The sequence below is a fragment of the Amaranthus tricolor genome, chromosome 10, assembly GCF_026212465.1.
Source record: "Amaranthus tricolor cultivar Red isolate AtriRed21 chromosome 10, ASM2621246v1, whole genome shotgun sequence".
NCBI lineage: Eukaryota > Viridiplantae > Streptophyta > Magnoliopsida > Caryophyllales > Amaranthaceae > Amaranthus > Amaranthus tricolor.
Window position 1 is genome coordinate 18,284,140 of NC_080056.1, and position 24,591 is coordinate 18,308,730.

Genomic DNA, 24,591 nt, shown 5'->3' on the forward strand with positions numbered 1-24,591 from the left:
ATATGCTAGAAATTAGAAGTTAAGTTGCGATTTTTAAGTGTTTTGAAGCGTTTTTGTCAATTTCGCGCGTAAAGTACTCAAACTTGGTTTTGATGCGAAACCGGGGCTGATTAAGGCCTTGGTTATGCAAGGATTAATGTTGTGCGTAAGCTTTGATTAATGACACAGTCAAAAACTACAAATGATCATGAAAAGAACACGAAACAACCACAAACACTTAAACAAAATTCTGATCTAGCAAACTGTCGACCAGCCCTCCTTCGGCTCAGCTTCTAGGAGTCCACGGGGATTGTTAGAATGGTTTTAGGACCTTGATAGCTAGATCCAAGTACCAAGATTCCATTTCCACTTTAGCCTAGGTCCTGGATGCATAGGTTTGGTCTCCACGTGTCGTGCAAGGTGGTCTGGTCACTAGTTTGATGCTGTCAATTTCGCGTTTTTATTTGTCAATTTCGTGCGTTAAGTAGGTCAAACATGGTTTGTTATGCACGAAACTTGGCACACAACACTATTTGGCATATATTATTGTGTTGAAATGGTTAGAATTGATAATAATAGTCATATGCTAGAAATTAGAAGTTAAGTTGCGATTTTTAAGTGTTTTGAAGCGTTTTTGTCAATTTCGCGCGTTAAGTACTCAAACATGGTTTGTTATTCACGAAACTTGGCACACAACACTATTTGGCATATATTATTGTGTTGCAATGGTTAGAATTGACATGAATAGTCATATGCTAGAAATTAGAAGTTAAGTTGCGATTTTTAAGTGTTTTGAAGCGTTTTTGTCAATTTCGCGCGTAAAATACTCAAACATGGTTTGTTATGCACGAAACTCGGCACACAACACTATTTGGTATATATTATTGTGTAGAAGTTGTTAGAATTGAAAATCATAGTCATATTCTAGAATTTATGTGTTAAGTTGCGATTTTATGAGTTTTTAACCTTTTTTGACACTAATATCTATTTTCTCTTAGTGCTTTCAACAACCTTCTGGGTCCGTTGATTGCGGCTACTACGCGCTGAAGTTCATGGACGATATTATTAAAGCCGTGAAGGAGGTTGGAGTCGAAAATATAGATGCCGTAAGTATTTTCTTAATTAAATATATTATTGGTAAAATCTAATGTTTCTATATTAATCTTTTATTTTAATATTATATATAGGTTTTAAACGACATTCCGAGGGAAACACGCCCTTTGAGAAGTGAAGAGATGCGCGAAATGAAAGACAAGATTGCCGTGTATCTTGCTAATATTTGTCCTTGATAAATTGTATATTAGTATAGATTATTTTTTATACTTAATGTATATATATATATGTACGTATGTACATAATATTATATTATATATATATACGAGCGAGAGTTTATTATTACAAAGAGATTAATGTTGAGTATCTGTGATTATCATTGGATTAATTACTTTTATTACATTGTATTATTATTGCATTATTATAAGGATAAAACGAAAAATGGAAAAAAAAAAAAAAAGAATGGTATTTGCTCCGGTTTTCCTCAATGACCGCAGCAATTGAGCAGCAACTATTTGCTCCGGTTTTCCTCAATGACCGCAGCAATTGAGCAGCAACTATTTGCTCCGGTTTTCCTCAATGACCGCAGCAATTAATGGAAGTTTTTGCTGCGGTTTTTAACCGCAGCATTTAAAATAGGCTATTTGCTGCTACCACAATTGCTGGGGGCCAAAACCGCAGCAAATAATGGCAAAAAAACCGCAGCAAATGAGGTTTTTTCCACTAGTGTATGTATATATATATATATATATATATATATATATATATATATATATATATATATATATGTATATATATATATATATATGTATATATATATATATATGTATATATATATATATGTATATATATATATATATATATGTATATATATATATATATATATATGTATATATATATATATATATATGTATGTATATATATATATATATATATATATATATATATATATATATATATATATATATTTCACAATTGTGTTTATTGCAATTATTGGATATAAATATATAAATTTCTTCTTCGATAACTATTAAGTGATGATTGATTTGGAGTTATATGAGGAAATTGATGATTGGGGAATTATTGAATGATTAATAGTGTAATCATGATTATATATATAAATTAGTTATTTATTGGTTAATTGATATAAAATGAATAAAAAACAAATAAAATAAATTATATGTTGATATGCTGCGGTTTTGAACCTAACAGCAAATATAGTCTCATCTGCTGCTAGCACAAGTGTTTGGGGTCAAAACCGCAACATATATTTTGCATAAAACTTCAGGCCACAACAATTAAGCTTTTTTCGACTAGCGTATCTGAATGGATGAAATCCCAAACTTCATTACTGACTTCACCTTCATTGCTAAACCAGTGTTTGATCCCTATCACACAACGCTCATTAAATTAAATATGACAACCTTAATATGAGTAACGCGATTCTCAAAGGACATAACCAAGTCTGAATTCGTCATCTCTTGGTGCAAATAGAAACACCACAAACAGAATTAGGCAACACAAATCCTCGAAACACATACATAAATGTTTCTCTTGATACCTTCCATATTTAACACGCAACCTTTATAAAACACGATTCCTCTTTATAAAACACATGTTTGAATCCTAAGATATCCACCCTACCGAATGATATCAAATTCATACATAATGGAAGAACATAGTGTACCTTAGTCAAAGTCAAATTTCTATCATAAACAGTTTGCAATTTAATAAAACCGCAATTATATAATAAAACCGCGACTTGTGATTTTACAAGGAGTATTATATTTAACTATTACGTTATCCCTAATGGGAAAATCATAAGTATTGAGCCAATCACAACACAAACACATATAGTACAACCATCTAGAATAAAAAAAAGTACTATTTTCACTGCCTAAAGAATCAATGTTTCGTTTCCTAATAACAAATTATTCAACAAAATTATCACAGGAAGTAGGTAATGAGACAAGTAAAATCAGAGTTAAATCCTTACCATCTATGTTAAGATCTTTATCATGAACATCAAGTAAAATCCGAGTTAATTTTTTCGTGATGATCTCTTAACAATGTATCTGACTGCATACGAAGGCCAACTAAATGTTGTTTTAAGAGTAATCATTGGTCAGTGATTGTCATAAAGATTCTAATTTTTCCTATAAACCCAACAACGTGTCTTGATCAACAATTTCTATGATGATTTGATCATCATGACTCAATAATATGGTGGAGTGTGCTTTCTCCTCTATTGTCTCTAATTGCACCTTAGTAAAATTTAATTTACATTTTCCATCTTCATTAGTACCCTTTTTTCATGCGAGATTATTTAACATTCAAATCAATGGATTCCAACGAAACTACTTCATCATTATCAGCCGAAAACTATTCTTACCATTGAATTTTATTGATTCTACTATCATTATTTCCTCTGAAAAAATTATAAAGAAAAATGCTCAAAAGAACCTAAAGCTACTAATGCTAATTGTTATGCAAATAGCGGAAGCATGACTAGGATCAAAAATCAAGAGATAAATAATAGAACAATTATCAACAATGTAAGACATAAAAAATTTTGGGGTTCACAATCAATGTGATAGCTACGTCTACCAGACACAAGAATAATCATCACTATCATGTAGAGAACAAATACAAAGAGTATTTTAGGTAACCCCAAAGTTGTTAAGAATGGCTCTCTAAATGTTTTCTAACTCCAACGAATAAAAGACTTAGGCTAAGCATTCTTAATGTAGAGATCACCATTAGGGGTGTTTATAACCGGGTACTCGGCATTTCGGGTAACCAAAAATCCAGGTACTTGGTTAGTCGGGTACCTAATTAGATGACTCGTGTTCTAGCCTAATTTATCGGGGTACCCGGATATCGAATACCTGTATAAATCAGGTCGAGACACCATACACCTGGTTTTATTTGTATCATTTTGTGTGGCAAAATTTATTAAGTGTTTTGGCAGAATATTTTGGCAATTTTTTTCAAATGGCAAAAATAAATAATTCATCATTTATCATTTACTTGAAGTCATCATTCATCAACATTCAACAATAAAATTTTAGGTTCAAATTCTTCCTCAAAGTTTGAGGGTAATGTCTTTATAAATCCTTGTTATTATCTTTGGCTATCCACATCTATGATATATAAAAAATTTGCAAGCCTTATCACTGTTTATTACTATTCACAATTGAATAGCGCTTTTTCTTATTCATTAATGCATAGTGTTTTAGCTTAGTTGGCATCCCATATCATCACTTGATGCCAATTGATCGTATGCAGTGCAGTTGGCAGCTAAGTTCTTCCTCTTTGGCCACGTCGTTGAGTTTATTGACTATGCGTTCTTCAGCTTCTGGTTATTAACCATTTGATACTACCTCTTGCACCTCTCTCTTCATTAATTTTGTGGAGGCTCATTGATGTGCTCCATGTTTCATGGGCGACTCCTTACAATTCTCTTCTTTCATATGCTAGCTATGATGAAAGATCCTTATTTATTGCACCATTTGCAAAATTCTTTCTTGCTTTGTGAATTCACGGAAGCTCCTCATTTATTGAACCATCTACAACATTGCAACCTCACGTTTGCAGGTATGGTTGCCATTAATTCTTCTATTGCTGTGTTTATTTTCGATGTTTTCTTTCTTGTTTGATTGTTGGCTGGCCATGATGGAAGATACTTATTTATTGATTATTTGCAACATTCTTTCTTGCTTTTTGAATTCACGGTGGCTACTCCTTTATTGTACCAACTGCAACAATGCAACCTCACGTTTGCATGTATATTTGCATTAATTCTCTCCTATTGTTGTGCTTTATTACTGCTGTTGTTAACTGTCTTGTGGTTAATTTTTACAATTGTCTTCTTTCATATACTGGGTGTGATAGAAGATCCTTATTTATTGCACCATTTACAACATACTTTCTTGCTTTGGCTGCTTATTTACTGAAAGATCTGCAACATTGTAACCTCACGTTTGTAGGTATGTTTGCAATTAATTCTTTTTTTATTTGTGCTTTTAATGCTTTTCTCGCCTTTATTTATTGCTGTGTGTTTATCTGACGTTTTTTTTAATTACTGAAGTTATTTAATTGTTTAAGTCCACTATTTCATTATTGTCTGTTTGTTGTTCTTGATTTGTTTTTTGTTCTCTTTTTTATTGATGTTTGTTTCCAATTATTGGATTTTTCATTTCTGCTTTGTATGCTTTTAATTAATAAAGTTATTCCATTAATTATGTCCACTGTTTCACTGTTGTTTTTCAGTTGTTTATTTGTTGTTCGTTCTCCCTTTTTTTATTATTTGTGTAGTCAACTGTTTCATTGTTGTTTGTATGTTGTTTACTGCGGATTTTCCAATCTTCATGTTCATAGTGTTGAGGTTTCAGTCGACTGCGAGTTCAAGTCTCAATCGAATGCGCCTAATGGGGAGGCTCTCTATCCTTCATTATTATGCCTTGCACAGTTTACATTATAATCATGAATTCAGTTAGACTTCCTTTTTAATTAGGCTTCCTATTTCTTCAATGACATTCAAAGTAGTTCGACGTTTCCTTCAAAGTAGTTCAATGATTTTTGGCTATGCCATTAAAAGAACACCATATTTTTCTTTCAGTGAAAGGTCATGGCTATCTTCACAAAAAACGCCAACTCTTACAAGGGATTGCTTAAAGAAGTAACAACGCTTTTGAGCTTTCTTGAGCCCCTGTATGGTACATTGAATGTTGCGTCAAATGTGGCTTGTGTTATTATTTTTGGTAGAAAAGGAGTGAGTCCCTAGTTTAGAGTTGGTAAGGTTTTTGCGGACTTTGTTGAATTGGAAGAATCAACAGCTGATCATTGTTTGCAGACTCTTGTAACAAACTTTGGACTTTGTGTTGAACATATGGCCACGCCCAAGTGTGAGCAATCTGAGAAGTGTAAGAGCTATTTGCCGTTGTCCGTTATAAATGGGGATGTTGAAGGAATAGGAAATGTTAAAGTAAAGCCTGAAACTTGTATACATTCCTCTCAAGACGAATGTACAACTCCTACTGATTCTGCATCTCAAATTCCTTGTTCTTCTATACCTCCTCCTCCCAAAAAACGTAGAGTATCTTGGATTCATGCAATAGCCCCTCAGACTCCTCAGTTAATTCGATTGCCTCCTGATTTTCCTTCTTTGTTCCCTACGAGGAAGGCCGGTTAATAATTCTTATCATGTTGCTTTATGTCCAAGTAGCTTTTGTATAGGTCTTTTGTTTTCGGTGTATATCACCATGGCTCATTTGTAACGCCCTTCAGATCAGAGTTTTGGAAATGTACTTGCTATTCCTAAAAGGAAATTATTTGTATCTACCTTTGACATTAATGAAGTTTTAACTCCTTCGATTAAATACTCTTTTATTAGCTTTTGTTCAAAATTAATGAAGTTTTAACTCATTCGTTCGTCAAAATACCCTTTTATTAGCTTTTGTTTGTTTATGATTCCAATTTTTTATATAAAGACACCTTTAGAAATAAATATATAAAATTGCTATTTTGTTGTAAGGATGCTGAAGAAATGCGCTTTAGAGATAATTATAATTGTTATAGGGAAAAAGCAGTATAGAATAGCGTTTGCTATTTTCGTAAGGTATGTATTCATCAGCAAACCAGAATATTGGTCATTACATAGATTGCAAATGTGGCAAACTCGAACAATGTTAATCTTTGTACTCGCAACTATACACACCTATTCTAAGTTGTCTTTGCTTCGTTCTCGTAATTGGGTGTGATGCGTTGCATTCAATATGTTCCTTGTACGTAATGCAGGGTATGCTTTAGGTTTCATACTTAAAATTCGTGATGGAGTATTGTATGTATTTTAAAAAAGAATATTTTGTTGCTCTATATTTTAGTGATAATGTATATTGTGTAGCAGCTGATACTTTACTGGAAAGTATAAAAAGAAAAGATAGAGGCAATAAAAATCTCGAAAAAAATTATCATCTTCATATTATTCTAAGTGTCACTTAAGGTTCTTTAATTTGTTTTTTAGTATTCTTCTGTTGTGTTGTTTGTTGTGTTGCATTATCCTTTACAACACAACCTTTGTTTCTATCTTATAGTGATTGTTATTTGTTGTTTAGCTACTGTATTTTTTTCTATGGCATGTCTGATCATGTATTCACACGAAAATTATGATCATTGGAAGGGAATTGTCATTTTGATTTCTACCCATGGATCAATATCAAAGCAACCGTTTTCCACCGGAAAAAGGTAAATCCCCGAAAAAACGACAATACAAAAGTCAATGTATTGTAGATCAATCAACTGTCTCACCACTGCAAAAAAAGTAAATCCCCAGAAAAACGACAATACAAAGTCAACGTATTATAGATCAATCAACTGTCTTACCGCTGCATGTTGTAACACCCGATGCTGGTGCCCTTATTGCTCCCACTACTGATAGCAATGATCATGTTTTTATTGAGACACAATGTTCAAGTTTACAACCTCACTTAAGGAGGAGAAAACGAAAAGGCTTTAGTATCTTTTACATGTTTCTTATTAAATATAGTAGTGGTTAATATTTAGTAATATTATTTTATCTTTATAGAAAATCCTACATCTTCACAAGTATATGTTGTATGCCTGTATCAGATGCTTGTGTGGTGCTTCCTACTGTTGCTGCAAGAAATGAGCATGCTAATATTGCAACACAGCCTTCATGCTCTGATTCACCCTCTAAGAAGAGAAAAAAACAGGTTTTAGCTGGTTTTGTGAGTTTTTAAAATACAAAGCAGTACTAACATACTAATTAGTAAGAGCATTCTGCATTTTTAGAGCGCATGTGAAATAATGACCCGAATTCTGTTGTAGGCGAATACATGGAACATATATTCATGGATATTTTATCGCTTTCATTATTCTGTGCTTTCACTGGACTTTAGACAATTTTGTGTGATTATACATGTCCATGCTTTGTCTACCTGCTATGTTTGTTTTACTATTTTCCATTTGTAGAAACCGCAACAACTTTACGCGTTCCTGCTGTACATGTCGATGCTTGTTCACTCATTCCAAGCGTCGTTGAAAGTGATAACCTTGTTAACATAAGAACACAATCTACAACTTTAACTTCATAGAGACAGATGAGAAAACAAAAAAATTTTTAGCGTTGTTACATACTTTTTTCTACACATATTAGTAATTAATTAATAATTAGTAATAGAAATCTATCTTTGTAGAAATTCCCATGTCGTCACAAGTACATGATGTGTGTAACAACCCGAGATTTTAATAATGAAATTGTTTAATATTTTAGTAACTTTTAAAGATTTTACAATTATATTAAATTATTTCTGAATTAGTTTAATAAATTTCTTTCATGCATTAATGTAAATGTTAACTTATATACATATTAAAAATATAGTTACGATTTCTTAAATAAAAAGGTTCGAATCAAAATGATTATTTATTAAAATGTGTGAGCCCACGAAGTGAGTCTCTTAGTTGGGTCTCGTAAGAAAATGAATCGAGATAAAAAAAATAATAAATAAATAAATAAATAAATAAACCTAATAATAAATAAACGTAATAATAAGAATAGTAATAATAATGATAATAGCAATAACGAATATAAAACACGTGAAAACCCTAAATGCTCAAAGGAGCCGTCAATCCCTCCTTCTCTTCCTTCTCATTCTTTCTCTCTTCTCCCCCTTGCGCCACCAGAGAACAGTTGGCCACCACCAGCCGCTGCACAGCCCACAGAAACACCACCAAGCATCCCCGACCTTCCTCCTCACTCCCACGTGCAGCCCAAAAGCAGGCGGCTGCAGTCACACGCCTCACAGCAGCAGGCGGCTGCGGGTTTGCTTCCCCATTTGGCTCTGCGCAGCCCCTTCTCCACCACCGTGTCTTGAGACACGCCACCATCACAAGAACCACCAACCTCTTGACCATTTTCTAGTTTCACCCATTGTAAGCCATCTCTCACTTTTCAAATTGATTAAATCACTCATTCTAATTAGAATCTACCATGTTTATGAGTTGTGTGTTGATTGTGTATTAGTCTCATTGAATTCTAGTATGGGTAATAGTTAAAAGAATCATCCTTGAACATGAAATGATTAGGGTTTTATTTAGAGATGTGATTACTAGTAGTGTGTGTGTGTTTGTATGCTACTTTGGTGGTGTGATGATTTATTCAATAATCTTATAAGTAGTTTTAAGACTTGGTTGATTATTGTTGTGGCAATTAGTAATATTTTTTTTTATTACAGTTGACTATAGAAATTGTTTGGTTGTTAATTGGGAGTAGTAGTTGCTAATTGTTAGTGATTTAATTGTGAAAGTTACTAATACCTCAATAGGTTGTTATTGAAATCATAAATACATAATTGTAATAAGCCATGAACATAGTGTCAACTATTAAGAATTATTAAAGTTACTTGTATGATGCCTTGATTTTAGTTCTTTGTAGCCTTGGAGAATATAATAAATAATATTGCGATATGATAACTTTAAGATTCGTCCTTGTCTTCATATTAGCACTACATCAACATTAAGTGTGAATCGTCGCTTTATATTAAGATGATGTGAACCGTTATAACTGAAAGTTAGTTGGTGTAAAAAGCAGTCGACATAATCCTTTTATTCTTTGCCGATGGAAAAACTTGTGTTATTTTGTTGAATTGACGATTATACTTGGTGTTGAATGAGATGCGTACGTGCTAGAAGTAATTGAAAACTTGTCGTGAATGGATGATAGTGGTTATTTTAGTTTCTAGCTGGTATGACAAAGTAGTTAAGAGAACTTATAAGTTCTATTCCTAACTTGTATAGGTTCCCAGTTTATAAGAGGAAAGTAGACCCTTAGTTGGGTGATTTTTGTAACTTGTGGTCGTGCAGTGACGCTTGCAAGTACATACACGCAGTAATTTATTATCATGTTTATCGTTACAAGGTATTATCAATATTTCATGGTTATATACATCGTATTAGAATTATAGAGCACCAGAAAGTAAACTATGCTAGCATATAGTCATAATAGTGATATAGGCAAGTAGAATGAAAACATTAGGAGACTATGAGAATAGATTTCTAAATAGTAGAGAATGCACCATGGTTGTGTGTGGTATCGAAGTGATTTCCTACTTATTAAGCCTTGATGTATGATTAGTTGGCGTGACTCAACTGGATTATGTCCTGTTGATTTAATAGTCCCCTAGGTGAGGTTCGACGGGACCACCGTAAGGGGGGTATGAGCATGCTTGGGTCACTGGGCGCCGGATGGCCGATACCGCCCCTTGACCGAGGTGATACCATGCGGGCCTTGCAAACCCCAATATGGTGGCCTCTTCACTGGTTTAGTACCCCAGTGTGTTAGTTTTTCCCGAAGGTAGGACCCGAGAGGGTTAGCTGGAGGGGGCATGAGCTCATACTTTGCCATGGGCGCCGGATGGCTGATAACTGTAATACCCCAGATTTAACTTGAAAAAGGATTGATAGACTACTCATATCAACAAGGTGCATCTTCTTTTCTAGGGAGCCCATTTGCTAAGAACTCCACAGTTAAGCGTGCTTGGTGGAGAGCAATCTTAGGATGGGTGACCTCTTGGGAAGTTTTCCCGGGTGCGCACGAGTGAGGCCAAAGTGCGCTGGAAAGACTTGTGTTGGTTTGTGGGGCTAGTCTACAGTCTCCAAGAGTAGTCACCAGCGGTCCAAGGGGTCGGGGTGTTACAATAACGCCCTTGGCCGTGTTACTATGCCATGAATAGAGAAAGGATTCACTACCCTTCAATATATATTTCGAGAGATTAGTAGTTTGAAAGAGAAATTATGAGTAAATAGAGGTGTTTAAACAGATGAGTAGACTTGCTATTGCCATACTATATTGTTGTCTATAGTTTTGTTCAATGACTCTAATCGTTATAAGTTCATTGATTAATGACGTGTATCTGTTTGTTGTTGTTGCTCATGACTCTCTATGATATTCCTACTATGATACATTTGACTATGGTCATTATGTTGAGCAGCATGAGGATCATAGCTTGACATGACAGGTATAGGAGCTACTTTTGCTTTACATTGGGGAAAAGAGCGGAGTACGATCGTAACAATTGTGTATAAGTTGTCTAATGCTTGTAGCATCTATAATACTTGTAAAGTTATCTTTTGCGATTGTATAATTTCTTTTGTATGGAGCCATGTGACTCCTCGTATAATCCATAGATCTACTGCGTAGTTTTTGGATGTATAGTATGGAGAATATTTCTTTAATATCCGTCAGATCGATGCGTTAACACTGGAACCGCGATACTCGTTAGAGTTGATGATTTGTGAAGCCGACGATGATTCTTTCCGTCGTGACATATTCTTTTTGAAAGGCGTTAAAGGCCTTAGATTAGTTTAGTCATGCTAATCATTTATATATATATATATACATATACATATATATATATATATATATATATATATATATATATATATATATATATATATACATATATATATATATACATATATATATATATATGTACATATATGTATATATATATATATATATGTATATATATGTATATATATATATATATACATATATATATATATATATACATATATATATATATATATATATATATATATATATATATATATATATATATATATATATATATATATATATATATATATGTATATATACATATATATATATATACATATATATATATATATATACATATATATATATATATATACATATATATATATATATATATATATATATATATATTCTTGACACATTCTCAGTTTTAACCGAGATGCTGCCGAAATTTCCACTCACTCACCTTTTTAATTAATCTTTAGTATTTATTCTAATTATGTTCCCTTTTCTTTTTTATGTAACACCCGAATTTCCTCCCTTCCTTCACGATTTTTGGTTTCGTGTAAGGGGTTGGAAATTCAGGGGTGTTACAATGTGTCTGTTGATGTTTCTGCGGTGCTTCTTACTGTTGATGCAAGCAATGATCCTGATTATTTTGCAAGACAGCCTTCATGTTCTGATCCACCCTTAAAAAAGAGAAAAGGAAAAGGTTTTTCGTGTGATCATTATGACCCAAGTTCAATTGTAGGCGATTGCATGGAACAAATATTACAGGGTATTTTCTCGGTTTCAGTGGCTTGTGCCTTGATTAAACTTTATACAAATTCCTCTGATTCTTCATGTTCATTTTTTACGTACATACCATGTTTGTTGTTATATTTCACGACCCTTTAATGTTAGACTTCTTTAATTACACTTGTAGATAAGAGTTTTCCTTTCTGTCCTGTAACTTTTACTGAACCAACATTCTATGCAGCGTGTGGTGCTAAACGTTTTGCATATGAGACAAAATTGTATTGTGGTGATGGTGGCATTATTAAAATTGCTACGAATGAGTGTCCATCACAACTTATTTCTCTTTTCTTGAGTGATAGTGAACTTGCAGTCCATTTAAGAAGTATTGTTGATTGTATAATATGTTTGCCTTTAGTTCACTTGGGGGATCTACAGATGCACGTACCTGTAAAGGTATTTACGTGTTTACGCTCCACGGACAGCTTTATCACTTTGTGCCTGATCTATTTCCTTGTGATGGTGAAAGACCTAAGTATTTGCAGTTGTATTTTTTTGATGGTCAACTTGAAAAGGAACATCGATCAGGCATGTTTCCAGAGCTTAATCCTAACGTTGTCAATCTTTTGATGACGACAATGGATCGGAACCCATATGCCCACTTTTTCCGTGCTTTACGACAATTAGATATCAAGGAGAATACACGGGTTTCGTTGAACAAAAATCCTACATTATATCAGCCTGTCTACAGTGCGCCATCATCTAAAGAAGTCGCTGCAATTTTGATAGATGATTTTCCATCAAATGAATCAAGAAGTCCTTAAATTGTTGTCTGGGGTATGTTAGAAACTCCTCACCGTATTTATCACCATTATGGATGTTATGATCCTTTGCAGCATCCGCTATTGTTTCCAAATGGAGATTGTGGATGGCACTAAGATTTACGAAATGAGTCTTATGGTCGTAGAAAATCGAGACAACATAACCATATCACAATCACTCCAACTTTGGCTCAAACTGTTGAGGAATTGCTTTTGGATGAAGCATCCAGTTAGTTTACATAAGATTATTGATTAATAAAATTGATTTCTTTTTAATCATAGATTTACTTATATTATTGTATTTAAACTACAGTTGCTAAGGATGGCTTCAAATATCGTGAACAAAGGTTGTCGTGTCGCAAGTACCACACTTATAGGCTTTAGATTCGGCCGCATAATTACCTTATATGTGATGGTCGCCTATTCCAGCAATTTGTGATTGATATGTATGTAAAGATTGAGAATAATCACCTCGAATTTGTTCGCCATAATCAAGCACAACTTCGGGATGAATTGTATCAAGGGCTTATGGATACGATGCACAGTAGGGAATCTTGTGCCGCAAATGTAGGTTGTCGTGTCATCTTACCTCCTTCGTTCATTGGTGGTCCACGAGACATGAAAAAGCGATATTTAAATACCATGGCCCTTGTTCAGAGGTATGGGAAACCTGATATATTTCTTACAATTACATGTAATGCAAATTGGATAGAGATTAAACAAGAACTTTCTAAAGGAGAGCATGCTCAAGATAGGCCGGATTTGGTTTCAAGGATTTTTCGTGTAAAATTGGTTATTTTGAAGAACATAATCTGGGGAAAAAAAATTTCTTTAGTGAAATTGCTGTAATAATACATGTCATTAATTCCAAAAGCGCGGCCTTCCTCATGCGCACTTTCTCATTATCTTAAAACCCAAGTCCAAGATTACGTAGCCGGAGCATTTCGATCGATTTGTATATGCAGAGATACCTCCATTGTCTTACTCATACTTGAGACGCCTTGTGTTACATCATATGATGCATGGTCCGTGTGGTAAATTCAATGCAGAATGTCCATATATGGTTATGCGTGAAGGAAAAAAATTCTGTAAGCATAAGTATCCGAGATCATTTACCACCTTCACAAAACACGGCAAGGATAGCTATCCAACATATAGGAGACGAGCTACCGGTGAGTCTGTACGTATTTGTGGCATTGCGCTAGATAATCGCTGGGTTATTCCATATAACCCTTATCTTGTTGCGACATTCGATTGCCATATAAATGTGGAAGTTTGCTCAACTATTAAAGCTGTGAAATACCTTTACAAATATGTATACAAAGGCTATGAAAAGATATCCGTTAGTATTAGTCATGAAGATGAAACGCATTCTGTTGATGAGGTTGAACGGTTTCTATCTGGAAGATGGGTTTCTCCACCTGAAGATGCTTGGAGGATTTTTGCGTTTGATCTTTATGACATGCAGCCTTTAGTCATGCCATTACAAGTTCATCTACCCAACAAGCAAAGTGTTTGTTTCAATGCTTCGGAAAATCTCGCACATGTTGTACATAGTGAATCTAAAGCCAAGACTGTTTTGACAGAGTTTTTCTCATATAATGCATCACATCCTTTAGAGCCAAAGTATTGTTTCCTAGAAATTTATGGAGCACCATGTTTAGCATGCACAAAGTAAGTCTTGGAACAAAAGAAAGCGTAGCAAGGTAATTGGTAGACTTGCTTTTGTCGCACCTTCAGAAGGCGAACGCTACTATCTACGCTTATTGTTAACATGCGTTGTTGGGCTATGTTCTTTTGATGATCTTCTTACGGTCAACAATAAGTTGTGTTCAACATTTCATGAAGCCACATTAAAACGAGGATTGGTTGAACCAGATGACTTAATCGAACAATGCTTGGATGAAGCCATTGAAGTACAAATGCTCCATGCTTTACCCCGCCTTTTTTCTATGGTCCTTATTTTTCTTGAACGGATGAACCCTGTTCAATTATGGGATCGTTAATACCCTTATTTCTCAGAGGACTATGCATGCAAGCATCCTAATGAACCTCAAAAGGTCTTAGCACTAACGGCTCGAGCCTTTGAGGCTTTCTTAGAGAACGTGGGTAAGAGTCTTACTCATTATGGGTTGCAGCATCTTTACAAAGATATAGATGTGCCATTTCACCAAACACGGGATATTGCTAATGCTTTAGATGCCCCTATTCCATCATCTTGTTTGGAAGCCAGGTCATTGTTAACCTGTGAGCAGCGTGCAGCATACAAGTGCATTATCGCACATGTAAAACAAGGAAAACCTGGGTCATTTTTCATTGATGGGCCAAGTGCAACTGGGAAAACATTTTTGTATAATGCCTTATATGCAAAAGTACGCTTGCTTAACAAGATAGTCCTTCCCACTACGACTTCGGGTATTGCAGCTTTAAACATGTCCACTGGTCGCACTGCACACTCGAGATTTAAGATTCCAAATGATTGTGGAGATTGCTTATCATGCAATGTTGGCAGACAATCAAGTCTTGCTGCACTTATTAAAGAAGCTTCGTTTATCATGTGCGATTAAGCCTCCATGGCTCGAGGAGAAAACATTGAAGCACTGAATTTGCTTTTTAAGGGATTTGTTTCGGCAAAATTGTTGTTTTAGGGGGCAACTTTCGACAAACTATTCCTGTTGTTCCTAAGAAAACACAACAAGAAGTAAATGAATACAACTTAGTTTGTTCACCATTGTGGCCTTTGTTTACTTGCTTGCAGCTTACTGAAAATATATGTGCTCGTGATGATCCAGTATTTTCAGAGTTCTTGCTTGCTCTTGGTAATGGAGCTTTGCAAATTGAGGAAACTGCACGAATCACAGTTCCATCTGCTCTTAGCTTGCGATGTGGAGCCTCCCCTGCTTGTATGGATGATTTGCTGAAACAAATTTATCCTACTATATCCAGTACATGTGCGAATCCGGAGATGTTTGCAGAAAGAGCGATATGCATCCCAAGGAATAAAGATGTGGATCTTATTAACTCACTGCTTTTTGTAAAGTTCTGTGGAGTTGATTGTTAGTATAAAAGCTTTGATAGTATTATTGATGATGATTCCGAAATCTATCCAAAAGAATTCCTGAATACACTTTGTCCTGGAGGAATGAATCCACATAATTTGGTTCTCAAGCTAAATTGCCCAGTAATTCTGTTACGAAACCTTAATCCATCAAGTGGATTGTGCAATGAAACACGCCTTATTTGTGGATAATTTATGCATAATCTAATACAGTGTGAAATTTCTACTGGTTTTTCAAAGGGCGAGCATGTTTTACTGCCACGTATCACTCTTAGGGCACCTAGGTCATCCGGCTACCCATTTCATTTCTTGTGAGTGCAGTTTCCAATTAAGTTGTGCTTCACTATGACTATTAATAAGTCGCAAGGGCAGACTCTTCAAGAAGTTGGTGTATATATTCAAAAACCATGCGTCTCACATGGTCAACTATATATTGGTCTTTCAAGGGCTAGCAAATCAAGCAAAACATGGTTGCTTGATGAAAACTCACAACAAGATTGTAGTGAATCACTATGTACTACAAATGTTGTTTCATATCAATTATTACAAAAAGATGGAATTATATAGCAACCAAACTTTAGGTATGAGCATACTGTGTGATACACAGATTTCATTATTATTTTTACTTGTAGCTTTTATTTCCACATTTAATAACATATCAATGCTTTTAACTTTTTTATAGGATATCAAATTCGAGCATGTGATGATTTTTATTCTTTTATGCTTTGTTATTGAAGTAAATAGCAAGGTAAGTTTTATATTTATAATTTATGCATTAATGAAAGAAAACATACTGATCTGTTGTGCATTTTTTATGGCTTCCTTATAGTATTTGAGGCTTTTGGGGAAACTTGCTAGCAATACCAGGGTAGAATGATATCTTAAATCAAAGTAAACGCTAGAATGGTTACTACAATTGAAAATCATTTAGAAGAGGGAGAGTTAAGAGAGTCACACTTCCACAGGATAGCGAAGGTGAGCAAGAAGATACTCATATGTGAATTATGATTCTGATAATAAGGATGATGCAGTATTTCATGAAGCTGTTAATCATTGTGTTCAAATGTCAGGGAAAGTGCTTATTTGAGAGGAAGAAAAGCAAGGTCTTAAACCGCATACTACATTATTATACTTAAGCTTTATTGATGCTTGATTGTTTTGTTTCAGTTTACACATGCACTAAAAAATCTGTGAACCGCAACTTCTTTCTCATTAATGAAGAAGGTAAAAGTAGAAATAAGTTCACTGATCTGTTGAATATAAGACACTTCTTAAAGACTAATGCCTGGTATTAGAATATCATACTGTTGAATATGGAATTCTTTATATTCATTGTATAGTTCGAGAATCTACTTAACAAAAATAATATACGATCCACATTTAAGTTATTAATTTTAGTTGTTTGTTGAATATACAATATGATTAGTCGTTCGTTTAATGCGTTCTTCAGATTGAGAATTAGTTATATGAAACTGTAAATAATCATTTTGATTTTTAATGTGATATTTTATCAATTGTGAATTTATAGATATATGAACTCATAAATGAACCAATCTAAGTAATTACTTTTAGATTTTCGCTTTATTTGTTAACAAATTTAGTTGTTCGGTAAATATATGATTTGTGATTTTAACATTATGATTTGATAAATGAGTATGTTTCCCTGTATTTAGGTAGTAATAATACTAAATAAATAGAAGATAGGACTAAACATACTCGGTATTATTAAAATGCAGTTGGAATTAATGAAGGAAAAATAAGTTCACAAATATCTAAAATAGTGAAATAAAATCTGACATAATAAGTTCACAAAACACACACACACAGTTTACAAGAGCTATAGTTATGCTAAATTCTATTTTGTATGTGTAAACAGTATACAAGGACACTAAAATCTGATTTTATTGCTTCACCAAATCTTCTCTTTAGATACAAGATGCTTTTAATCATTGTGTTGTTGGATCATTTATTGAAATCCCTTATTTTTCTAATTTTTGCTTTCATGCAAACCATCACAACTATGAAAGGAAAATACACAACATTCAATGAGGTATCAGATAAAGCTAACCTCCTAAGATCAAGGTAAAAGTAATAGAAAAATCTAGGCCTTTTTAATCATTAGGCAAGAAAAAATACCAGCGCCTTCTATTCCAAGATGAAAATGTATGTTTTTTATTATGCCTTTTGCATTTCAGAAAACATAAAGCTTTAGATACGTCCTACGTAATGCTTTTATTTTCTTATTGAAAGGGCGAGTTGATGAAGGCCACCTTATTCGACGATGATATCGAAGCTTATGCAGACCTAATCCAACAAGACAATGAGTACTTTATATCGAATCCCACGATACGGAGTGTAGAAGAAAAGTATCGTTCAAGTTCAGGAGAATTCCAAATGCCCTTTGATAGCCGTACTACCATTCAATCCACTGGTTCTGAATCGCACAAGTCTAGCCCAAGCTACTATACAATTGCGACAATTCCTCGCACATATGGACTTTATGATAGGATTGGTATGCATATCATCTATGTTTGTTTCTAGAATGATCATTAAACTGCTTATATGATAAAGTGCCTTTTGTTTCACTTATGTATGCAAATTGACTTATATACCAATTCTTTGCTTTTTAGATACCATAGGCGTTGTTCTATTTGTTGAAGATACTCAAATTGTTAATGAAGCCTATGATCAAAAGCATACAGTTGCTGAAATTATAACTATAGATCATATGTACTGATATGTCATATGTAACCTTGCTATCACTTTTTGAAATCGCTGTTTTTTCCGATTATTTTGCGCCGATGCTTTTGGTTACTCTAATTTACTACATATTGTAGTTCAAATCAGTCTTTGACAATTTCAGCTTGGAATGATTTGTCTGAGTTCTTGAAGGAAAAGCCCACTGCATTTTCTGTTTACGGTTTTACTTCTCTACGCGTGACATCACATAGAGGTATAAACTAAATATTTATTATAATACACATGTTATTTGGCCATACCAACACTTGCTCCTTTATTTACTTAATAATACTTCATTTTTATGCCTATTAGGTTTTGGATTATTGACCACCATGTCATCAACAATCATAACAGCTCCGACTGGTGAAAGAGCAGATCTACTAAGACAATGGTGCATCTCTTAAGAAAAAATAGATTACCTCACTTTTTCTCCTAATATACCCTTATATGTTTTACAGAATAGCAAATGTTTTTTGTTCATGTAGGATCTCATCTCATGTAGACTTGCTTCGTGACCGCAAAGGAAAACTTTTAGAGAGTCGCAGTTCATCGACAAAGTATTTAATTACAACAATTTGTTCCTTCTTTTAAACATAATCTTTTATCTGTAGGACAATTACTTGACAACAATAATCTTATTGCTAAATTTACTAATCATTCTTGTATTTTTCAGGACCTTAAAACTCATGAGGTCAAAGCCACTGCTCTGAGAACATCAGGCTTATACCTTTTATGCTCTTCATCTCATGATTCCCTTAATAATTTCGTTGTTAATTCAGCATGTTCTTCTTCTAGTCTTGATTTACTTCATGCCAGATTAGGCCATGTTTCTTTTTCTACTATGAAACATATTCCTCATGTAACAATCAATAATAATAAAGAGCATTTTGATTGTGAATCTTGCATTTTAGGCAAACATCATAAGTTTCCTTTTCCTATTTCGTCTTCTCATGCTACTGCCCCTTTTGCTCTTATTCATATTGATCTTTGGGGTCCATATAGATCACCCTCTTTATCAGGAGCCACATATTTTCTTACTATTCTTGATGATTATTCTAAAACTACTTGGACACATTTAATTCACGATAAACAGCAAGTTTTTCATATTATATCTAACTTTCTTTCTTATGTTTCAAATCAATTTAACACCACTGTTAAAGTTATAAGAAGTGATAATGGCACTGAAATTTTTCAACAAGCTTGCTGTTCTCTTTTTGCTTCACAAGGCATTATACACCAAAGGAGTCTCCCTGGTTTACCTCAACAAAATGGTAGGGTTGAGAGGAAACACAGGCACCTTTTAGACATTGCTAGAACTTTAAGATTTCATGCTGGTTTACCCATTAAATTTTGGGGTGATTGTTTATTAACTGCCACATATCTTATAAATCTCATGCCCACCCCTGTCTTAAATTGGAAAACTCCTTATGAATTACTCATGAACAAACCTGTTGTTTTTGATCATCTCAAAGTCTTTGGTTCTTTATGTTATCCTGCTCACAAGACTAATGACAAATTTGCTCCTACAGCTAAAAGATGCATTTTTCTTGGATATCCCTATGCTCAAAAGGGATACAAATTGTATGATTTGGATCAACACAAAATTATTCTTAGTAGAGATGTTATTTTTCAAGAACACATTTTCCCCTATAAACAACAAACTTCATCTAATTCTCATTTTAACCAAACTGAACCCATTTTTCCTTCATCAGAACCTTCTGATGACATTTGTTTTCAACAAACTTCTTCTATTAATCCTTCTTTGACTACTTCTTCCAATTCTCATCAAACCATTACACTTTCTTCTAATTTTGGTACTGATTAGCATCATAATTTCCTTTCCTCTACTGATCATTCTCCTATTCTTCCCAAACCAAGAAGATCTTCCAGAATCCCAACCTTCCCTTCTAAATATCAAGATTTTGTTACAAATATTCCTAACATCAAACCTTTAACCACTCCACAGGATCACTCTTCCCCTTCTTCTTTATCTTTTAGTGTTCATACTGAACCTTCTCTTCAACACATGACCTCTGCTGACTTAGATAGTCTTTCTTCCATGCTATCTATCTATGAGCCTACCTCTTATAATAAGGCTAAAGATGACCCTAGATGGGTTACAGCCATGAACAAAGAACTTGAAGCCTTGGAAACTAATCACACTTGGGTCTTAACTACTTTACCTCCAGGTAAGAAACCTATTGGTTGCAAATGGGTTTACAAAATTAAATTTCAACCTAATGGCAATATTGAAAGATGCAAGGCTAGATTAGTGGCTAGGGGTGATAAGCAGGTAAAAGGAAAAGACTATAAATACACTTTTAGTCCTGTTGCACGGTTCACCACTGTAAGAACTATCATTGCCATAGCCGCTGCTAAACACTGGAGCATTCAACAAATTGATATCAATAATGCTTTTTTACATGGCTACATATCAGAGGACATTTATATGACTCCTCCTCAAGGATATTCCAAAGCTCTTCCTGGTCAGGTATGTAAACTTAAACGATCTTTATATGGCCTTAAACAGGCTTCCAGACAATGGAATATTGAACTTAAAAAGTTCTTACTTCATTCTCTGGGTTTTATTCAATCCAAACAAGATTTTTCTATGTTTACTAAAAAGGATGGAATTGATTTTACAGTTATTGTGGCTTATGTTGATGATCTTTTGATTTCTGGTTCTAATCACTTAATAATTTCTCATATTAAATCCCAACTCCACCAAGCCTTTACTATCAAGGACTTAGGTGATTTAAAATTTTTCCTTGGCATTGAGGTTCATAGAACTTCAGCAGGGATTCTCTTGAATCAAAGAAAATATATTCTTGATTTGCTACAGGACACAAGAATGGAAAATTGCAAAATTTCTCCTTTTCCATTACCCAAAGGTCTCAAACTCAGTACTTTGACCGGTGATTTGTTGGCTAATCCTGAGTCATACAGAAGACTCATTGGGAAACTTCTATATTTGAACATGACTAGGCCAGATATTTCTTACTCTGTCCAGCAACTTAGCCAATTTTTGAGTGCTCCCAGGGCTCCCCATTTTGCAGCTGCTTTACATGTGATGAAGTACCTGAAGGGCTCTCTTAATACAGGGTTATTCTACAGTTCTAACATTGAATTTCAACTGCAAGCTTATAGTGATGCTGATTGGGGAACTTGTGCTTATTCTGGCAAATCTCTCACAGGCTATTGTGTTTTCCTTGGTTCATCTCTGATCTCCTGGAAGACTAAGAAACAAAAAGTCACTTCCAAAAGTTCCACAGAAGCTGAGTATAGATCTATGAGTCAAACTACCAGTGAAATAGTATGGTTAGAAGGATTGCTACAAGATCTGGACATATTAGTTCCAAGACCAATATCTCTCTTTTGTGACAACAAATCAGCCCAATATATTGCAGAGAATGAAGTCTTTCTGGAAAGAACCAAGCATCTCAAACTTGATTGTCATTACATCAGGGATCACATTGTATCTGCTTTTATATCTCTTTCTCATATCAATTCTTCTCTTCAACTGGCTGATTTGATGACCAAACCATTACGGGCTGCTCAACATAACTTTCTTTGTTCCAAGATTGGCCTTCTTCACTATCCCTCATGTCCATCTTGAAGGGGGTATTAGGAGGATAGTTATATATATATATATATATATATATATATATATATATATATATATATATATATATATATATATATATATATATATATATATATATATATATATATATATATATATATATATATATATATATATAGTTTTTGGTTCTTTTGTAATGGTTTTAGTTTTTAATAATAATAAAACGTTTTTCTTCCTTCTTCTATCTTCTTCTACAAGCTTCTCAGCTTTCTCAGTCTTTGTATCTAGATCAAGCTTATCTTGATCCCTGACTCTGCTTGTGTTTTCAAAGTGGCCCTTAGCGATTGTTCTTACAATGAAATAACAAAATTTGTAGGTTGTGATAATTGTTATAAAAAAAACAGACACCGAAAAGAATGAAGTGTTTTCAAGCTAATGGGGTAACAAAAAGGAGAGTATTGCAACGCCCAGGTTTGATTTCATAGTTATATAAACTTAATATTGTAATAAATTTTCTATTTTGTAGTGCTTAGTTATAGTTCACACTTTCTTTAGTCTATTTATTGTATCCTTATTCTTTATATTCCAATACATGCCTTGCATTTTTTCAGGCTAGCTCTTAGTTCCGATGCCGAGGATAATATATATATATATATATATATATATATATATATATATATATATATATATATATATATATATATATATATATATATATATATATATATATATATATATATATATATATATATATATATATATATATATATATATATATATATATTTTGGTTCTTTTGTAATGGTTTTAGTTTTTAATAATAATAAAACGTTTTTCTTCCTTCTTCTATCTTCTTCTACAAGCTTCTCAGCTTTCTCAGTCTTTGTATCTAGATCAAGCTTATCTTGATCCCTGACTCTGCTTGTGTTTTCAAAGTGGCCCTTAGCGATTGTTCTTACAATGAAATAACAAAATTTGTAGGTTGTGATAATTGTTATAAAAAAAACAGACACCGAAAAGAATGAAGTGTTTTCAAGCTAATGGGGTAACAAAAAGGAGAGTATTGCAACGCCCAGGTTTGATTTCATAGTTATATAAACTTAATATTGTAATAAATTTTCTATTTTGTAGTGCTTAGTTATAGTTCACACTTTCTTTAGTCTATTTATTGTATCCTTATTTTTTATATTCCAATACATGCCTTGCATTTTTTCAGGCTAGCTCTTAGTTCCGATGCCGAGGATAATACTGGAACTATTAATCTCACGGCTTTTAACGACAACGTTGCACGGCTATTTCAAAGAACAATCAGCGAACTTTATGCTCCGGACACTTCTGTAAGTTACTGCGTCAATCCCTCTAATATAACAAATAGTACAGTTTCAATGAGCTATCTCTTTATACAACAAGAACAGATCACGTCTTTTGAAGAAACCGCAGAAGTACTTAGAACTACTCCTATCTACATTGAACGTGGACCTACTACGGCGTTGGCAAAGAAAGGTAATCTGAAATGGGTGTTGAAGTCAATCTCACTTAAACAAGTGACCATACAGGAAGCAAAAAACAAGGAAATCCTGCTGCCAAATAACCCATCAACAGGTGTTGTGTTATCAACTGGAAAAGAAGAGCAGTTGTGTACTCCCCACCAGAAAAAAGTGAAAGTTCTCATTTGGTATCCACTCCAGCTACGAAAAGGCATCCCACCTAACAGTGAACTATCAACCTCTGAGTCCGTGCTGCCTGCTCAATCTAAAAAATAGGTTAAAGTGTGTCGTAGCGTAAACTTCTCTCAAATGGATTCTTCATCCAGTCCTCCCAATTCAAGCTCATGAAGTTCTTCACTTTCTATACCAAGCATAATGGGCAAATTTCTTCTTGACTCTAAACCCGTATCCAAAAAGGGTAAACCTACAATTGTTCCCAGGTACAAGTTTAAGCTCAGCTTTCAAAAATTTAAACCTACAACTTTAACAAGACAAGAGCATACATGATCCAATGTGAGCAACTCAATTATAGACTTAGATAAGATCAACACTTGAAATATGATAGTTTTAGTTACATTTTCAATACAACATAACCAAACTATTAAGACTAAAGATTAGGTACTGTCGAAAATGAGTAGATAATACAAATCTTCTTCAGAGGGAAAGTTGAAATCATGCCGACAAAACTAAGAACAAAGCAAAACTCCATCAAATTTCAAAGATGTGATTTGTTGATACTGTGTTGACAAAAAAGCTCGATCAACTTTACCACAGCATTAAT

The 24,591-nt window shown here is 33.8% G+C and overlaps 3 protein-coding genes across 3 annotated transcripts; all 3 read left to right on the top strand.

The window, feature by feature from the left end:
* Positions 1-13,963: 13,963 nt before the first annotated feature.
* Positions 13,964-15,512, top strand: LOC130824925 (uncharacterized). Its single transcript, XM_057689948.1, has 3 exons — positions 13,964-14,571; positions 14,639-14,861; positions 14,970-15,512. The coding sequence occupies exons 1-3, from the start codon at positions 13,964-13,966 to the stop codon at positions 15,510-15,512; spliced, it is 1,374 nt and encodes a 457-aa protein (XP_057545931.1).
* Positions 15,513-15,518: 6 nt separating this feature from the next.
* Positions 15,519-17,113, top strand: LOC130824926 (uncharacterized). Its single transcript, XM_057689949.1, has 5 exons — positions 15,519-15,575; positions 15,704-15,952; positions 16,007-16,126; positions 16,217-16,314; positions 17,074-17,113. Exons 1-5 carry the CDS (start codon positions 15,519-15,521, stop codon positions 17,111-17,113), a joined length of 564 nt encoding a protein of 187 aa, XP_057545932.1.
* LOC130824927 (uncharacterized) lies at positions 16,617-19,333 on the top strand. The gene is made up of 5 exons (XM_057689950.1): positions 16,617-17,227; positions 18,254-18,515; positions 18,867-18,956; positions 19,055-19,133; positions 19,228-19,333. The coding sequence occupies exons 1-5, from the start codon at positions 17,219-17,221 to the stop codon at positions 19,331-19,333; spliced, it is 546 nt and encodes a 181-aa protein (XP_057545933.1). The 5' UTR covers positions 16,617-17,218.
* The last annotated feature ends 5,258 nt before the right edge of the window (positions 19,334-24,591 follow it).